This window comes from Hevea brasiliensis, chromosome 5 (genome assembly GCF_030052815.1).
Source record: "Hevea brasiliensis isolate MT/VB/25A 57/8 chromosome 5, ASM3005281v1, whole genome shotgun sequence".
NCBI lineage: Eukaryota > Viridiplantae > Streptophyta > Magnoliopsida > Malpighiales > Euphorbiaceae > Hevea > Hevea brasiliensis.
Window position 1 is genome coordinate 78,376,011 of NC_079497.1, and position 20,317 is coordinate 78,396,327.

The window sequence follows — 20,317 nt, forward strand, 5'->3', positions numbered from 1 at the left end:
GATACACACAACTTGCTGTCCCACATCAGATAACAGAATGCTCAGCAGAAATTTTGCAATATAAAATTCTTTGGTCGATGTAAGCCACATTTTCAAGGATTTTCTTCCACGAGATTTGCTTAAAAAATGGAAAATATGATGGTGGGAAGCAACTTTCTAAGGAAAGATCATCTTGAAATTATAAAAGATCTCAGAAGTTTGTGCTCTTTTCTAGTTTTTCTTTATCTAGGAATCATTTCATCGGTGATGTCCATAAAGATTATACTAGTAACTTAGTCTCAAGTCTCCAAATTAATTGTCTACTGAACTCTAGTTGTCATTTGAACTATTCTTCCTCAAATTCAGTCTCAAAAGACCATTAGCAATGAAAGTCACCCCATAGCACACCTCTATGACCATCGAAGAAGCCAAAAACATGGATATCCTTTTCATTGCACATGTGGGGCATAAGGAAGTGTGCATCCTCCATGGTTTCCCTTCTCCCGCATGTAGCAAAGGATCCCAAAGAAAGTACCGGATGATAAGCCAAAGGTTCATTCAAAGAATCAAGCCAATTATTCATATGTGAATTAACAGCTAAAGAAGCTTTCTTTGATAACTGTTTTCCCTGAGTGGACCAGTTAACACTCTCAAGAAATGTTTGAAGGTTGTTGGCACCATCAATGAACTGTTCAACCTCTAAAATAGAAGATGCTCCAGGGGCGAAATTTTCTTCCATTGATTTTTTTCTGTGCTCCAAAATTGGACAAATTTCCAAAATGATATCACTAAAAGAAGGCCTATTTTGAGGATTTTCATCCCAACACCTCTGTATCAATGTCAGCATACTTGTGGATGCCCCTGACTCAGGACCGGCAAGAACAGGTCGCAATTTACAAGACACCACTGCTGCAGTAAGTTGCTGCTCAGTATAGTTCATCTCCAATACAGTATAAGCCTGCCAGCAGTTGAGGAGTCAAACCAAACATTGTAATATTTAGGGGCTAACTTCATCTGCAATCATTAAACTTGTCACTAAATATCAAGTCAATAAATTTCAGTCTCTCAAAAATCATCTGTTTAAATTTAGAATGATAAAAGAGATAGGAGAAAATAACAAGAGAATGATTTACATGATTCGTCTACCAAGAGTCCATGTCCACAGACACAAAACCTCAAAGGGTCCATTTCATTCACTTGTGTGTTTAACATAATATATAAGAGTCCATATTTATAATGGAAATACATGGATCGTATCAATAAGCCATAAATCACACATTTATACAAGCATTAATCAAGCCAATGATTTTGCTAATCAATCACATGATTTTCATATAATCATGAGATTCTTCAATACTCACTCTCAATTTGTGCATCGACTGATGACTAAATTCACAACTTGTAAATGGTGAAGATGGATTATTGAATACGACCAGAATGCTCATTAGTGCTGAAATTGGACAAAAATGAAGAAATAGATGAAAGGTGAAGAAAATACAGGTTTCTCAACAATTGTAGTTGAAGTGGCTCCTTTTTTAAACACGATAGAAGACTGAGAGTGTAATCCAAACGTTTTTTTTTTTTTTTTCAATTGAAGCGTGCTGGGTATTTCCAGGAAGAAGAAAAACAAAAGGGAGAGGGGAAGAAAGAAAATAATTATATTATTTAGAAGTTTGTTTTTCCTATATAATAATTACGATTTAGGGTTATTGGTCATTTATGTTCATTTATCTAAGGATGTAGGTTAGAGTTATAAGTGTTATTAATCTATGTTAAGATGTAACCTCTATTAGCATTCAAACATGAGATAGATAGGTGGAGAGACAGGCAGAGAAATAGATGAGAGAGAGAGAAGGGGGAAGAAAGTTTTAGAAAAAAAGGAACTGTGATGTGCATTTCGCATTAGCATTTAAAAATAATTTATCTCACAGAGAGCATTTTCATCAACATAGTTCAATAATACTTGTGAATAATGAGGAATTTATTGAGGAAACGTTTTAAACTTAATTGAGTAATTGATATAAACAGAAAGACTTCTAATGCAATTATGCCAAAGGTTGAAAACTGACACAGGTATAAACTTTGAGGCTATAAGTACTAGTGACTTTAAAGTGGTTTCTAGAATACAACTAATGGCAACAAATCATACACATCTCAATTTGACATGCCAATAGCTAAAAAGGAAAATGACTATAATCTAGAACAATGAAATAGCAAAAATAATTTACATTAGAACACAAAAAGAAACTTGGAGTAGATAACTAAGGTTCAGAACATAGAAATAATAACATAAATAAATAAATGACAAGCCAAACATAAGAAAGGTCTAACCTGAGCTTCAGCACGAAGATCAGTATATGGGACAACACCAGTAAGAAGCTCACTGCAATACAATGGAAATGAAGTTTCTTGTTTAAAGGGGAGTAACAATAAATGAATAATTTTCCTTTAGCAACTCCAGAAAAGACCAAAAAATGAGAACTAGGTGAATGACAAAGCAAGAAATTGAAACCAACATGGGACAGGTAGGAGCATCAAAGTATGCTACTTTGCACCTATAACTAGCTCTGCCTAAAGCAATATCTCCACTGTGAACTGCTTAAAGTGGTGCATTATGTAGCGTATTTTTCTTGTCCTAAACACAAGTAGATGTCCAAGCAATTAGTTAAGATGCTTACTTTGAGTCAGTCAATCTCTCTCCGTCTCTCTCACACACACATAAATTGGTGCACGCACAGAGAAAACTCAACAAAATTTATCTTGGAGTGATTAGGATCAATTGCATTTTATCATCTCTCCATTCTGCCATAACTAGAGTCATATTTTACAGGAGACTTTTACAATCAAATATTTTCTTATAACTTCAATCCAAGTCATTTCTGGGTTAACTATCTTACTGTCAAAAGGGCATAAATTTTGTGTGTATAATGCATAGTTTGCTTACAACAGCACATTTTCAACAATAAATGAAATTAATTCAATCTCTTATTTTCATTGATGATGGTAATTACTGATTACAAAGCCCTTATCAAAATGCGTATATAAGTTCAAAAGCTTACCCCATAACTCGGTGCTTTGTTACATATCTATATTCTAACAGTTGCTATGGGGCCTGTGTTTTTTCTTTTATCCATTTATCACCTGAGGTTTTTGTCCCTGATCAGTTCAGTACCACATTTGGCCAATTTTGTGAATACACTTATATGGCACCAAAGTGCAAAAGAGAACAATTTATTTTAGCATGACCCATGTAACACCCGCATGGATGGCCATGTGTAAGAAAATTTCTTGACCTCTGCCAATGAGAGAGCTAGTCAATCTCACAAGTGGTGGAGGCTAGTGAGATGCACCTAGAAAAAGGCACACACCTAAGTCATAGAGTCCATGCCTGATGGAGGACCCAGTTAAAACGTGCTAGGACCAGTGTTATGGAAAGTCAATCACTATGTTATGGAAAGTCAATCACTATATTATTTCTTTGTATATTCTGTATTCTGTATTCCTATTAGGATTTCTTATTTATGATTTCTTATTTAGGATTTCTTCCTAATTAGTAGAACACAATTATAGGAATCAATTGTATATATATACCCATGTACAGATTAATCGAAATCAATGAGAATCATCTCTTTCTACATGGTATCAGAGCAGGTCATCAATCTAGGGTGACTATTTGTTCTCACTACCCAGCTCAGGAGAGACCTTGGTCGCCGACCGACCGTTTCAACCCCGATCAACATCGCCGGCGTCGCCTCAACCCCCTCATTCCACCACTGTGTGCTATTGCCTGATCCAGTATACCATTAAAGGACTTCTGAGGTTTGGCTCTCAGATCCTATTTCGGTATTTGCTTGATTTGTGATTTTGGGTTATTTTGTTGTTATAAGCACTTTGGATTAGCGTTTCGGTTAGTTTTCTTTGTCTCAACAAATGGCAGACAATAAGAATGTTATTTCTGATGTGATTCCGGTGATGACTAAAATCACGGAACACAAACTTAATAGTTCGAATTACTTGGAGTGGAGTAAGACTGTTAGGGTCTATTTGCGTAGCATTGATAAGGATGATCACCTTACTAAAGATCCAACCACTGATGATACACGACAAACTTGGCTATGGGAGGATGCTCGGTTGTTTTTGCAGCTTCGGAGCTCGATTCATAGTAAGGTAATTAGTTTAATTAATCACTGTGAATTTGTTAAGGAATTGATGGATTACTTAGATTTTCTGTATTCTGGTAAAGGAAATATCTCTCGTATTTATGATGTTTGTAAGTCATTCTACCGTGCTGAGAAAGAGGATAAGTCTCTCACGGCTTATTTTATGAATTTTAAACGGGTATATGAGGAACTTAATGTATTGTTGCCTTTTAGTCCTGATGTGAAAGTTCAGCAGGCCCAACGGGAGCAACTGGCTGTTATGAGTTTTCTTGCAGGCCTTCCTTCAGAGTATGAGACTGCTAAATCTCAGATTCTCTCCAGTTCTGAGATTTCCTCTTTGCATGAAACGTTCACACAGATCCTTCATACAGAGAGTACTCAATCTTCACAGCCTGCCAGTAGTGCTCTTATTAGCCGTAATCCAAATGGACAACAGGGTAATAGAAGAGGAAGTAGAGGAGGAATTACAGGCAACAGAAGTAATCAACGTAATGGAGAGGCTAGTTCTAATCAGGACTCAAGATGAGTCATTTGTTATTATTGCCATGAGCCTGGCCATACAAAATATAATTGTCCGCAACTTCAGAGGAAAAATCAGCGATCACAGATGGCAAATATGGCAGCAAAGAATTCTACAGTATCTTCCTTTGAGAAAACTATTTTGGTATCTGCAGAGGATTTTGCACAATTTTTCCAGTATCAGGCATCTCTAAAGCCTACCAAAATGGCGTGGCCGAAAGAAAAAATCGTCATCTTCTTGAGGTAACTCGTGCTCTTCTTTTTCAAATGAAAGTATCTAAACACTTTTGGGTGGATGCAGTTTCTACGGCATGTTTTTTGATCAATCGTATGCCGTCTTCTGTCCTTAATGGGGATATTCCTTATACTACTTTGTTTCCTACAAAATCTTTATTCCCTATTGAACCCCGTATTTTTTGTTGTACCTGTTTTGTGCGTGATGTTCGTCCACAGGTTACTAAATTGGATCCAAAATCTCTCAAATGTGTCTTCCTTGGGTACTCCCGGCTCCAAAAAGGGTACCGTTGTTTCTCTCCTACTCTTAATCGTTATCTTGTTTCTGCAGATGTCACATTTTTTTAGTCCACTCCATTTTTTCCTCCATCATCTGTGTATGAGAGTCAGGGGGAGGAGGATGATCTCTTAATATATACTGTCCAACCAATGTCTAGTCCTCTCCCACAGCCTGGTCCTTCTGTCTCTAGACCTACTCGACCTCCCGTTGTTCATGTTTATTCCAGGAGATTAGAGATTCTTGACTCAGATCCTCCACCAGCTACTTCGTTGCGAGATCCTGTACCTCATACCGACCATGATTCTGATCTAGACTTACCCATTGCTCTTCGTAAAGGTAAACGTTCATGTACTTACCCTATCTCTTCTTTTGTTTCTTATAATCAATTGTCTTCTTGTTCTCGGTGTTTTGTTACTTCTTTAGACTCTGTTCCTATCCCTAATACTATTGATGAGGCACTGTCTCATCCTAACTGGTGTGATGCTATGAAAGAGGAAATGAAGGCTTTAGATACTAATGGTACATGGGAACTATTGCCTTTGCCCACTACTAAGAAAGCTATTGATTGCAAATAGGTATTTACAGTAAAGGTAAATCCTGATGGTTCTGTGGCTAGGTTAAAAGCACGCCTTGTAGCAAAAGGATATGCTCAGACATATGGGGTTGATTACTCTGATACTTTTTCTCCTGTAGCTAAACTTACTTCTATTCGCTTATTTATCTCTTTAGCAACTACATATGATTGGCCCCTGCATCAATTGGATATCAAGAATGCTTTCCTTCATAGTGATCTTCAGAAGGAGGTATATATGGAGCAACCACCTGGGTTTGTTGCTCAGGGGGAGTTGGATAAAGTTTGTAGGCTTCAGAAGTCTCTTTATGGCTTGAAACAAAGTCCTAGGGCATGGTTTGGGAGATTCAGTGAAGCAGTACAGGAATTTGGTATGCAAAAGAGTAAGAGTGATCACTCAGTATTTTATAGGCAATCTGAGGCTGGTCTAATTCTCTTGGTAGTCTATGTGGATGACATTGTCATCACTGGGAGTGACTCTGCAGGTATTTCATCTCTTAAAACCTTCCTCCAAACTCAGTTTCAGACCAAAGACTTGGGATTGTTAAAGTATTTCTTGGGTATCGAAGTTATGAGAAGTAAGAAGGGTATTTTCTTCTCTCAAAGAAAATATGTCCTCGATCTTTTGACAGAGACAGGAAAATTAGGTGCTAAGCCTTGTAGCGCACCAATGACTCCAACTTTACAACTGTTAGCAGGGGATAGTGAGTTGTTTGAAGATCCAGAGAGATACAAGAGATTAGTAGGAAAATTGAACTACCTTACAGTCACTCGTCCTGACATTGCTTATGCCGTTAGTGTGGTAAGTCAATTTATGTCTTCCCCAACTGTTGCTCATTGGGAAGCCTTGGAACAAATCTTGTGTTATTTGAAGGGCACTCCAGGAAGAGGTTTACTATATGGTAATCATGGGCATTTGAATGTTGAATTAGGGTTCTCTAATCCTAATGAGATTGAGATTCCTAATCCTATAAAAAAGACCTAAATTTTTCATTGTTAGCAGTTTTTGTTATGACAATTTCTATAAGCTTAATAATATCTTGAGAATTAGTTCTCTTTTGTTCAAGGATTGGTCCTTGATTTTTCATTGTTTTTTGATTCTTTCCCTTTGTTCTACATCAATTTTGGCATCAGAGCCAAAATCAATCCAAATTTCTTTAGCTTTCGCAAACTTTCAAGCTTTCAAATCTGTGTTCTTGCCTTCTAAAATCTCAAACTTCTTCCATTAAATTTTTATCTTTAGTTTACTGTTTATTCAAAAAAAAATTGTGAAATGGAGAAACCCAGAAGCTGCCGCCATGTCAGCCAACCACTGTGGCATCATCTTGCCACCTCATCGACATGTTTGCAATTGAGTGCCACATCATCTCACCACGTCATCCTACCACATCATCGACATGTCATCGCCAAGTCAGCAATCCCTGCCACATCATCATTGCCGCTCATCAAAGGACCACGTCATCCTGCCACCTCATCAAATACATCATCACCACGTCAGCCAACCACTGCCACATCATCCCACCACCTCATCGACACATCATCACCACGCCAGCAATCATCTGCCACTTCATCCTGCCACCTCATCAAACACGCCATCTAGTGCCACGTCAACCAAAAAAAAATTGAAGGTGTCCTGCTTGACTAATTTTGACGTTGTGAATCCGATTTTGGCATCCGTTTTTGCAGAAAACAACTCCAAGAGGCTAACTTTTGTGTTTTCGGTGAAGTACGCTTTTCTACTTAAAACTTTATTATTATTCATAAATTGGGTAGTTTTGTAAGGTGTTTTAGATCCAAGAATTTGCCTCATAATTCATCTTATCCATTCAACATTAGCCTTACACAGTTTCATCCCTTTAATTTGTCTTTTTACTTATATTCAATCCAATTACCCATAACCTTGACAAAAATCATTAAAATTGGATTTGGTATTCTTATTGGTGTGTGTTTGCATTAAGTTTGTTATCTGCATTAATTTTAGCAATTTTAGTCTGCTTAGCATCCATTATGACTAAATATAAGTACCATGCCTCTACCTCATACCCACCCCCTAATTCCACATTACATAATTAGCCTGAATTTGTTGAATTAAAGAGACAAGTGGAACAAATTGTTGAACATCTAAAAGCCATGGGCAAACCAACTGTAATGGAAGAAGGGTCTGTTAAGCTACACCTAGGGTCACCTCATTCTGTTGAGTCTACACCTGCTGCAATCTATACACCACGCACACAAAATACATCGCATAGGGGTAGTAATGTAGCAACAAAGCAAGTGAGGTTTAATCCTGTTGGTAATATGCCTTTGCACTTTAAAGAAAGGACACATATTGGTTATGATGAGTATATTCTTGATACAACTCAATTCAACTCAACTCAACTAAACCTTTATCCCAAAAATTTGGGGTCGGCTATATAGATTCTCTTTCTCCACTCTAAATGATTTATTTTAGACAAGATCTTCATTTTGAGCATTATGATCATAATGGTAGAGCCTTTGATAGAAACTACAAGCAACTTGATCCTTATGGTAGACTCTTTGATAGAGACCATAGGCAACCTCCTAGATATGATAATAATGAAAATGTTGATATTACTACGAAGGTCAAACTAAATGCTCCTGAATATGCTGGAAAATTGGACCCTAATGCTTTCATTGATTGGTTAGATGGGTTAGAGGAGTACTGTGATTTTTATCACAAGACTATTTGGAGCATGTTCATTTTGCCAAAATAAAATTGACTGGAGCTGCTAGAAAATATTAGCAAAGTGTTCAACGCAATATGGAGCACTTGAATGAGCCTCCTATTACTCAATGGGCTATCATGAAGAGTAAGTTGAAGAGGAAATATGTACCTAGCTATTATGAGGACAATATAGCACATGAGATGATGAATCTTAAGCAATCAACCTCTAGTGTTACTGAATACATGGAAAAATTTGAGGAAACTTTGCTTAGATGTGATTTATATTGTGATTCAGTTGAGAACCCTTTGCTTGTGCTTCATCGATTTGTTAATGGATTGAGACTTGACATTCAAAAGGAACTCAAATTGCATTCTGAAACAATAAAAGAAGCCTATCACAAGTCTTTAGAGATTGAGAGTTGTTACCAATTCCCCACCTCCCATAGGTTTGCTTCACAGTCAGTTAGGTCATATCAATCTAAACCTTCTCCACAATCTGTAGGTCCAAGTTAATCAAAATTTGTGCCAAAATAATCTTTCAGTCCTAAAGATAGCACAGGAAAAAGCATAAGTAAAGCAATTGTTTCTGCTAATTCTCATTCTGTTGTTGCATCTAGTGGGTCTCGAGCTAATAGCTCTTCCATAAAATGCTTTCAGTGCCATGATAAAGGTCATATTGCATCTCAGTGTCCACACCGTGCACTAGCTTTAGAACAAACATGTGAAGAGGAACATGAAAGTGAGCATAACTCATCTGATTATGAGGAAGAATTTGTAGGACCTATTGATTATTCTGGTGATGAAAATGAGCTAGATATAGATGATGAGTATGTTAATATTGTTCACTGTGTGTTGTCAATGGTTGTTGATGATGATTGGAAACGCAATAACATCTTTCATACTTTTGTTAAAAGTGGGGATAGGTCATGCAAGTTAATAATTGATGGGGGTAGCTAAGAAAGCCATTGATAGACTTAACCTTAAGGTAGAGCCATATCCTAAACCTTTGATGGTTGCTAGGGTAAATAATTGATGGGGATAGCTAAGAAAGCCATTGATAGACTTAACCTTAAGGTAGTGCCATATCCTTAACCTTTTATGGTTGCTTGGGTAAATAATATAACTTTACCTGTAATTGAAAGATGTCTTGCTCCTATCTAAATGGGTCACTATAACAGTGTTATCAAGGCGAAAGGCGACACTAAGGCGATAGAGCATTCTATTGCCTTAGGCGAGAGGCGAGAGGCGAGGCGAGGGCCTTTTTGAAGCGAGGCGCCATAACCTTAATTGTTTAAATTATATATATATATATATATATATATATATATATATACTTTTAAATAGTTGATAAGTAAAAAAAACATATTAAAAAGAAAAAAAATATGATTTACACTATGTTTATATCTAAAATAAGAGAAATTGAAAATAGTGCATACTTGTATTTCCAGCTTAAGTATAAGATACAAGTGAAAGTATGAGACTGTAAAATTAAAATATATAGCATAAGTAAAAACATACATAATAATAAGAGATGTTAAAAAAAGAAATAGTTCATACCTGAATTTTCAGCAGATGTATATGATAAAAGTGACGCTATAAAATTATACATAATAAATAAAAAATTAGAAATAAGTCATAAGTCACATAATAGAAAATATAAATTATAGAAGTTCAGACATTAATACATAAAATAAGTTGTAAGTCATAATAAACAGAATGCAATAAGTACATAAAAAACTTATAACTAAAACTACTCATCATCAAGATTTCCAAAATCATCTTCATTTTCAACAACGGCCATCACAAATTCTTCCTCCTCTTCATCATCATCAACTTGCGAAGAGGATGCACCTATCATTGCACGAGGCCTTCGAAATGATGGAGTTTCAACTGGTGATGTTGATCTTGCAGCCGTTCTCGATTCATAACGAGATTCAGAAACTCCAGCTGCTCTACCAACATCACCCCAGGTCAATACGTCATTCATGAAAACAAGAGAATCATCATCATCATCATCCCCATCACCTTTTTCTAATTCACCAAGCAACCATTCATTACTCTCATCAATATTTGCCAAATCAATAGGTGTTGTGATATCCCCAAAAGTGTGTCGGCGTAGCAACACTCTATTGTACTTCACATATACCAAATTGTCCAAGCGTTCTTGAAATAGCCGATTTCTTTTCTTACTATGAAGCTGTCATTTATTTTACAGTAACAAATAAGTTAAACTTCAAACTCAAAAGGCTCAAGATAAAATAACAAATGAAGAAATCTATATATATATATATATATATATATATATATATATATATATATATATATATATATTACTTACATGCTCAAAAACACTCCAATATCTGTCGCAAACACTTGCTCTAGATGTGAGACTCGTAACCTTTACAAAGAAACTTTTGTAGGTTTGGAGTTGAAGAACCATATGTTTTCCACCAAGCAATATTAAAATATAGAACCAATGATTGTTAAATTCATGATATAAATTAATAAATGAGCAAAATGAAAAATTAATAAGAATTAAATTAATAACCTGGAGATTTGGTTGTTCTTCCTCTAATAGCTGAAGGAAAACCAAAGGTCCCTGCAGCTGCCTTGTATTTCTCAATTTCATCAAGAATCATATCAACTTTTGCTGAATTTTTTTCCATTTTATGAATGCATGAAAGCAATCCTGTATTGACCTCTTCATCAGATTCAATTCTCATCTTATTTGGATAAAAAAATTCAGGATTCAAAAAGTATCCAGCAGCATGCAAAGGACGATGCAATTGAAGTGACCATCTCACATCAATAATCTCAAAAATGCTCTTGTATTTCTCTTCATTGCCATTGAGTGAGTTGGCAATGGCTTCTTTAGCCCTATCCATGGCTTCATAAATATATCCCATAGCTGGTTTTTTTTCATTATCAACAAGTCGAAGCACACGAACAAGAGGACCGGAAACCTTAAGAGCATAAACAACATGATTCCAGAAGGCAGGACTCAAAACCGTCCTTTCACACTTTTTGCCTTTCACCTCTTTAGCCCATTTACTAGTTGTCCAACTTTCCGAAGTAAACATTTTTCTAATGTTGGCTTTCTGAAGATGAATCCTTCCCAGTGTAATAAAAGCAGTGGCAAATCTAGTTTGCCCTGGCCTTAGCAATTCTACTCTATTAGTAAACTTCCGCAACATATTTAGAGCTCCTGAAGAGCCATATGTGAAACCAGTAAGCTCAACAGCTTTGCGGAATGTTTCTTTGAAAACACGGATCTTAAAGATATCCTCCAACATCAAATCTATACAATGAGCTGCACATGGAGTCCAGTATAGATGAGAAAAATTTGCTTCCAATATTCTCCCTGTCATAAACAAGTAGAAAAATTCATTCCATTAATAATAAAAATAAAATGATTTTTTTTTTAGTAATATAAAAAATTAAATAAAAATTTTACCTGCTGTAACATTATTTGATGCATTATCTGTAACAACTTGAACTACTTTTTCAGGACCAATTTCCATCAATTCTTTCTCAATCAAACTAGCCAACAATGCCACTGTCTTTGATTCACCACTTGAATCAACTGATTTAATAAATACACTTCCCTTTGGACTATTAGCCAATAAATTAATCAAGGTTCTCCCTTTTCTATCCGTCCATCCATCACACATCAATGTACATCCATAATTTTCCCATTCTTCTTTATGAGACTCGAGAAGATCATTTATGATTTGCACTTCTTTGTTAAGTAACCGAACTCTAACCTCATGAAAACTTGGAGGTTTCATTTCTTTTCCATAATTTCCAATTGCTCGAATCATTTCCCCAAAGCTATCATAATTCACAGCATTAAAAGCTATTCCCACATCATACATCCATCGTGCTATGGCAACACAAGCACGCTCCCTTAACTCCTTTTTAGCTGGACTATTTTCATCAATGGTAGTTTGCCTCATATTTTTTCCCAAAACAGCAGATCTAGGGGAAAAATAACAGTCAATAGGCCCTCTACTACTTTGTGGTGGTAAAACTTTTGATTTTTTAAAAGCACTAGTACCTGTAACTTCCAGTACTTGCCTTCTTCTTTCACTGCCAATTTCTTGCATCAACTCTTCCTCTTCCTCATTTTCATCTAATCCCAGTGCTTCAACATCATCAAATTCAGGTGGTCTTTCCATATTCATAATTGATTTTTGCGCTCTTTTTTTAGCAATGAATTCCTGCATTTGATTCCTTACATCTTCTGGACATTTTGGACACCGAATTACATTTTTGTAACCTCCAGCAAGATGTTGCTTGATTCTATTAATTCCTCCTTTGTAAACTTTCATACAGTACATGCATTGAAGATCATTGGTATTGTTTTCACTAACTTGAATTACATGTGCCCATCCTGGGTCCGTTCTTCTACTACTAGCAGAAGATCCAGATGTATTATTCTTATCACCCATTTATAATCTAACAAAAAAATTAACAAGAATAAAAAATAAATTATTTAACAACAAATTAACAATATCCAATATAAATTAAATAAGTAATTAACAAGAATAATAAGTAAAAAGTAAAACAGTAAACTAATTAACAACAAATTAACAATGCCCATATAAATTAAACAATTAATTAATAAGAACAAAAAGTAAAATCATAAATTAACAATGCCTATATAAATTAAACAATTAATTAATAAGAACAAAAAGTAAAATCATCAAATTAATAATAAATTAATAATACGATATAAAGTAAACAACTAATGTCTAATTAACAAGACAAAAGTAAAACTAATTAATCTAACAACTAATTAACAATAATAAGAAGTAAAAAGTAAACTAATTAACAACAAAGTAATAATGTCCATATAAATTACACAATTACTTACTAAGAACAAAAAGAAAAAAAAATCAAATTAACAATAAATTAATAATACCCATATAAAATAAACATCTAATATCTAATTAAAAAGAAAAAAGTAAAATTAATCAAATTAAAACTAATTAACAATAATAACAAGTAAAAGGTAAACTAATTAATAATAAATTAACAATACCCATATAAATTAAATAATTAATTAACAATAATGAGATAAAAAATTAAATTAACAATAAATTAATAATACCTATATAAAATAAATAATTAATTAATAAATAATGTCTAATTAACAAGGTAAAAAGTAAAACTAATCAAATTAACAAGAATAACAAATAAAAATTAAACTAAATACCAACAAATCAACAATACCCATATTAATTAATCAACTAATTAAACAAGAATACAAATTAAAATAATCAATTTACCAATACCCATAAAATTTAAATAATTAATTAATAAAAATAAAATAATTAAATTAACAAATAAATAAATAATTAATAATAACTAATTAATTAAGAGGAGAAGGAAAAAAAATAAAAAGGGACTGCTGAAAGAAGAAGGAGAGGAGAGAAAAAAAAAAGAAAAAATAAAGAAAAAATAAAAAACAGAGCAGAAGGGACGTGAGATCAACAGAGGAGAGCAGCGTGAGATCAACAGTGGAGAGGGAAAGAAAAAAAAAAAGAAAAAGAAAAAAGGGACGTGAGAGAGATCGAAGCAGCGCAGCAGGAAAGAAAAAAAAAAAAAAAAAGGATCTGAGAGAGATCGAACAGAGGTGGAGACTGGAGAGGGAGAAAAAAAAAAGAAAGGGACGTAACAGAGAGAGAGATCGAAGCGGAAGAAGAAGAAGAAGAAGAAGAAGAGAGAGAGAGAAAGAGAGAGAGAGAGAGAGAGAGCGTACCTGTTGCCGTCGTGAAGTAGAGGTTGAGCCGTTGAGGAGAAAAGCGTCTTCTTGAGGTTGAGAAGAAAAGGGTCTCTGCTGGTGGAATGGCTGACGGTACGCAGATAAATTTATTGATTTTTTAATTTAAAAAAAAAAAAAAAAAAAAACACTTTACCGTTGCTGTGAAGAGGCGTCGCCTCTCGCCTGCGTCGCCTCTCGCCTCTCCTGCCGGAGGCGTCGCTTCCTCCAAGCCGAGCCAGGTGTTCCAGTCGAGGCGACAGAGGGGCGCCTCGCCTCGCCTGGCGCCTCGCTCGCCTTTGATAACACTGCACTATAAAGATGAAATTTATTGTGATATTTTACCTATGGATGTTGGTTATATTCTTTTAGGTCGCCCTTGGCTTTATAATCATTATGTGCTTAACCATGATAAGGACAACACCTATGTGTTTAAGTTTAATGGAAACAAAATCATTTTGACACCTATCAAACCTTCCCAAAAGAACTCCTCATCTTCAAACCCAAAGCCTAAGTCTTCACTTAAGGCTCAAAAGAAAATTACTATCTTGAATCATGTGGCTCTTGAATCATGTGGCTTTTGATAAGGTATGAAGGGAAAGTAAATATTGCTTAACTGTCATAGCTAAAGAGGTCCCTTGTGATTCTAGACCTGACACCTCCTCTGAGGTAAAATACTAGTTAGAAGAGTTCTCCGACATTATGCCTAATGAGTTACCTAGTGAGTTACCACCAATGAGAGATATTCAACATGCTATTGACTTAGTTCCTGGATCACAGTTACCTAATCTTCCTCATTATAAGATGAACCCTATGGAGCGAGCTGAGTTAAATAGGCATGTTGAAGAACTTTTAACAAAGGGCTTTGTTAGGCGTAGTCTTAGCCCATGTGTTGTTCCTGCACTCTTGACGCCTAAGAAAGATGGTTCCTGGAGAATGTGTGTTGATAGTAGAGCCATAAACAAGATCACTATTAAATATAGGTTCCCAATTCCTAGACTTGATGATATGTTAGACTTGTTTTCAGGATCTTGTGTGTTCTCTAAAATTAACTTACGTAGTAGGTATCATCAAATCAGGATTAGACCAGGAGATGAATGGAAAACTACTTTTAAAACCCAAGAAGAATTGTATGAATAGTTAGTGATGCCTTTTGGATTGTCTAATGCACCTAGTACTTTTATGTGTGTCATGAATCATGTTTTACAATCTTTCATTGGTAAGTTTTTGGTAGTTTATTTTGATGATATTTTGATTTGCAGTAAATGTAAAGAAGAGCATTTGGATCATCTTCGACAGGTTTTTGATACTCTTAAGGAAGCAAAATCATATGTTAACCTTAGCAAGTGTTCTTTTATGCAATCTAAAGTGCTTTTCTTAGGATTTATTGTGTCTGCACAAGGTATAGTAGCTGATCCTGAAAAGATAAGAGTCATTAAAGAGTGGCCTATACCTAAAACAATTTCTGAGGAACATAGTTTTCATGGATTGGCTACTTTTTATAGAAGGTTCATTGGGAGATTTAGTTCACTCATGGCTCCTATTACTGATTGTCTTAAGAAAGGTGAGTTTAATTGGACTAAAGTTGCTGCTAAAGCCTTTGATGAAATTAAGTTGAAGTTGCTTGTGATGCTTCAGGTGTTGGTATTGGAGGTGCCTTGAGTCAAGAAGGTCATCCTATAGCATTCTTTAGTGAAAAACTCAATGAGGCTAAACAAAGGTATTCCACTTATGATAGGGAGCTTTATGCTATTGTCCAGTCTCTTCCTCATTGGTGATATTATTTATTACCACAAGAGTTTGTTTTGTTTTCTGACCATCAAGCATTGAGGTATTTGAACTCACAAAAGAAATTGACTTCTAAACATGCTAGGTGGGTTGAGTTTTTTAATGAGTATTCATTTGTTCTTAAACATCATTCTGGTTTTGAGAATAAAGCAGCTGATGCACTTAGTCGTATAGCAATTGCTCGTCAGGAAATGAGTGCAAATGTCATTAGATTTGAAAAGATGAAAGATGATTATGATACTTGTCCTGATTTTGGTCTTATTTTTCAAGAGGTGAATATAGGTAATCGTCGTGATTTTGTTATTCATGATGTTTATTTATTTAAGGCCACTAAATTGTGCATTCCTTGTTCTTCACTTAGAGAATTTTTAGTATGGAAATTATATGCAAGTAGGCTTACAGGACATCTTGGAAAAGATAAGACCATTGCACTTGTTCAGGATAGGTTCTATTGGCCTTCATTAAAGAGAGATGTTGCTAGGATTGTCTCACAGTAATGCACTTGTAAATTAGGTATGGCTAAGAAACATAACACTAGTTTGTACACTCCTCTTCCTATTCCACATACCCCTTGGAAAGATGTGAGTATACATTTTGTTCTTGGGTTACTTAAAACAGCTCAAAGGCATAATTCTATCTTAGTAGTATTTGATAGATTTTCAAAAATAGCGCATTTTATTCCATGTAACAAGACATATGATGCTTCACATGTAGCTACATTGTTCTTTAGGAAAGTTATCAAATTGCATGGCTTACCTTCTTCTATAGTATCTGATAGAGATGTTAAGCTTGTTAGTTACTTTTGGAAGACACATTGGAAGTTGTTTGGCACAACAATGAAATTTTCTTCAGCTTTTCACCCTCAAACAGATGGTTAAACTGAAGTTATGAATTGTAACTTGGGTGATTTGCTTAGGTGTCTTGTAGGACAGAAGCAAGGTAATTGGGATTTGGTTCTTTCTATTGTAGAGTTTGCCTATGATAATTCAGTAAATTGTTCCATAGGTAAGAGCTCTTTTGAGATTGTTCATGGCTATTCTTCCCATACCCCAGTTGACCTTGTTCCACTTCCACCTGATATTCGTGTTTCCTAGCCTGCTGAATCTTTTGCTCAACATATTCATGAATTGCATGTTGAGATTAGGCAAAAGATTGCTTTAAGTAATGAAAATTACAAACTTGCTGTTAATGTGCATCGTAGGAATAAAGAATTTGATGTTAGTGATTATGTCATAGTTCGTATTTGCCTTGAAAATTTTCTTTAAAATTCTCCAAAAAAACTTCATACTTGAGCCATTGGCCCTTTTTCCATTGTGCAAAAACTTGCATCTAATGCATATTTACTTGAGTTACCTAAAGATATAAATAGTAGTCCTATTTTCAATATGGAGGACTTGTCACCTATAGCTCCACTTTTGAGCCTCCTATTTTTCCTTCTAGTGTTTCTGCAGGTCAGCTTGTGCCAAAGTCGACACCACTTCCTCAGCCTAAAGATAACATTGACACAGTGCTTGATGATGAGTTTGTTACTTCCTCACAACATAGATTTTACAGATTTCTTGTCCAAGCGGCAAGACCGTCCTGATTCTGATGCTACTTAGATCACACGAGAGGAATTCCAGAGCCTAGATCCTTCTCTCTTGGATGCTTATTTGCAAGTCAACTCTAAAGAGTCGAGATCTTTTCAACCAAGGGGGAATGATGCAAAATACACTCCTAAAGATTTTAGGAGTACTTATTTTAGGAAAAAATATAGAAAATAAGAACTTTAGTTTAATAAAAATTTTAGTTTTTTATGACTGTGTATCCTAAATAGATTAGGTTCCTAATTAAATTGGAATTCTTTAATTCCTAATTATGATTGAATTAGGGTTCTCAAATCCTAATGAGATTGGGATTCCTAATCCTATAAATAAGATCTAAATTTTTCATTGTTAGTAGTTTTTGTTCTGACAATTTCTATAAACTTAATAATATCTTGAGAATTAGTTCTCTTTTGTTCAAGGATTGGTCCTTGATTTTTCTTTGTTTTTGAGTCTTTCCTTGATTTTTCTTTGTTTTTGATTCTTTCCCTTTGTTCTACATCACCATATTAAGTATAAATCAACAAATGAATCAGCATGGATGATTAAGCATATTCAAGTTACAGAAAACAATGAAAATGTGAGTTGGACCAAGGAAAAGACTAAAGTAGAGAAGAGGCATTTAGCATCTCCAGACATTAATGGAAACACACTAACACAGCCCTAAATCAAGTTAGATGGAAGAAAAGGATCTATAGCCAATTCTCCTAAATTGAATTTCAGCATGACTTGAGACATAATTAAAAAAGAGAAATATAAATATGATCCTCATATAATTACAATGTAATTAGAACCATAACATTATCACAATAGAAATCATAATATAATCACCATAGCTTCACAACGGCATATCATAGATATAATTAAATAAAAAAAATTGAGGACATTCTATTCGATTCGTTTGTTTGATCATATGACCATAATTTTAATGTTCTTGAATTACTTATGTTTAATAAATGATTGCAAGAGTAAACTGTTCAAGTAAGGCAATTATTTATAGGTAACCCAGCTAAGTAAACGGTGAAATGTGACTTAAACTACACTTAAAAAATAATTAAAAAAAAATTACAATTTTCTTTCAATAGATTTTGGTGAGAGAAAGAGAGATACCATAAGAGTTGCAGCTCCTTATGGAACTTATCAATGTCATCAGAAGTAGACAAGATGGGTTTCTTCACAGCAACTTTCCTTCCATCCAAAATTCCTTCATATACTACACTCTCCGCCCCTACATACACCACAATCATTACGAAATTAGAAGCGATTGGATTGCTTTAAAGACGAGAATTCGTCCCAAAAGTAGAAAAAAAAAATGAAATTGGAGGAAGAATTTGAGAGTTACCTCTGGCAATTGGAGAGAGGAGAGCGTAAGAAGACGGAGGAAGGTGAAGAGGAATGGAATTGCTGCTGCAGCGACCTCTTATGCATGTGTTTGGCTCCACAATCTCCAGCCCCATCGCGCAATCTCTCGCTCTCGCTCTCTACACGCAGTTTTGAAGAGTGGAAATAGTTGGAATTGCTAGTCGATGCAATGCTAAAAAGTGTTCATAGAGAAGTGAAAGAAGAACGGATGCGAATTTATTTTATTCCAGTTTTTTGGGCGAGTTTCACTTTTTGTTTTCATCTCAAGGAAGCTTCTTTCCTTGGCTGTTTTCGTTCAGTCGAGGCCTTCAAATCTGGCGTCCGGTCAATGAACAGGTGAAGGGAGATGGCTGAGTTTATTGTTTACGGTTTAATCGGTATGATATTAAATATATTATAAAATTATTAATTTTTTATAAATTGCAACAAAATAAGGTATTACTATAATTAATATTTAATATATTTTATAAATAATAATTATAATAAATTTAGTTAAAGTTTAATATTTAAATATTTAAAAAAAATTAATATTTCAAATAAAATTTTAAATGATTATTTACAATAAAAATATTTAGAATAATTTTTCTAATAATAAATTTGTTAATATCAATAAAATAAATAAATTTTAAATTTATTAAAATGTTAGACAATAATAAATAGAAAATTTTTATATTTTATATAATTCATGTAACATAAATTATTTAAATCATTAAAAAATACCTTATAATATTTAAGGTAACGACACTTGTTGGAGTGAAAATCAGGCTTCAAAAAGAACAATACATCCAGGGATCTAATCCCATTAACACGTCTTAATTAAATCTTTTCTGTGAGCAACCCACCCAGATTTGTGAGTAAATGAGACCAGACCAAACTCTAGTTCCTCATTAAACCGATCGGACTAGTCTGGGTCTAACAACAATGATTCTAGTTGTAGGGTTGTTCTGGTTATTATCTTCAAGTAATATTGTTGAAATTTCACTCTTTTTTACCAAATTGTTGAATTTGTCCCCTTAGATCGACCACATGTATTTCTATTATAATATCATGAATTACTAATAGTGACAGTCCAAAAAAATTTTATTTTCAGTCAACATATAAAAAAATATAATAAATAGACTTATTATTTATTTATTTATTATTTAATTGATTGTATTACAGAACGATGGAATTAGAATATGTTCATTTCTCCTATTAAATTACCTCATGAGATGACAAATAAAAAATATATATTATATTTAATTTTAATTTTATTAATAATGATATAGAACTCCGAATATAAGTATATATACACACCCACACTTAACCTAGTAATTCAAATTCTCAGATAGCTCATGGCCAAATCGTATTAATTGTTTGGCCACATTATTTGAGCACACATTGTTCAGCCA

General features: G+C 34.4%; 1 protein-coding gene across 5 annotated transcripts in view; it reads right to left on the reverse strand.

The window, feature by feature from the left end:
* LOC110671955 (protein kinase and PP2C-like domain-containing protein) overlaps nucleotides 1–19,285 on the reverse strand; it is a 54,807-nt gene extending 35,522 nt beyond the window's left edge. For 2 of the 5 annotated variants that reach the window (XM_058147201.1, XM_058147200.1), the window contains exons 1-6: nucleotides 18,907–19,285; nucleotides 18,675–18,792; nucleotides 14,351–14,506; nucleotides 14,194–14,283; nucleotides 2,311–2,362; nucleotides 388–937 (exon numbers count right to left, since the gene is read on the reverse strand). In XM_058147201.1, coding sequence (XP_058003184.1) covers nucleotides 388–937; nucleotides 2,311–2,362; nucleotides 14,194–14,283; nucleotides 14,351–14,506; nucleotides 18,675–18,792; nucleotides 18,907–19,021 — 1,081 coding nt within the window. In that variant the 5' untranslated portion in view covers nucleotides 19,022–19,285. The remainder of the gene's footprint in view (nucleotides 1–387; nucleotides 938–2,310; nucleotides 2,363–14,193; nucleotides 14,284–14,350; nucleotides 14,507–18,674; nucleotides 18,793–18,906) is intronic. The other 3 variants (XM_058147203.1, XM_058147202.1, XM_058147204.1) reach the window with 3 other exon arrangements.
* Between the last annotated feature and the right edge of the window lie 1,032 nt (nucleotides 19,286–20,317).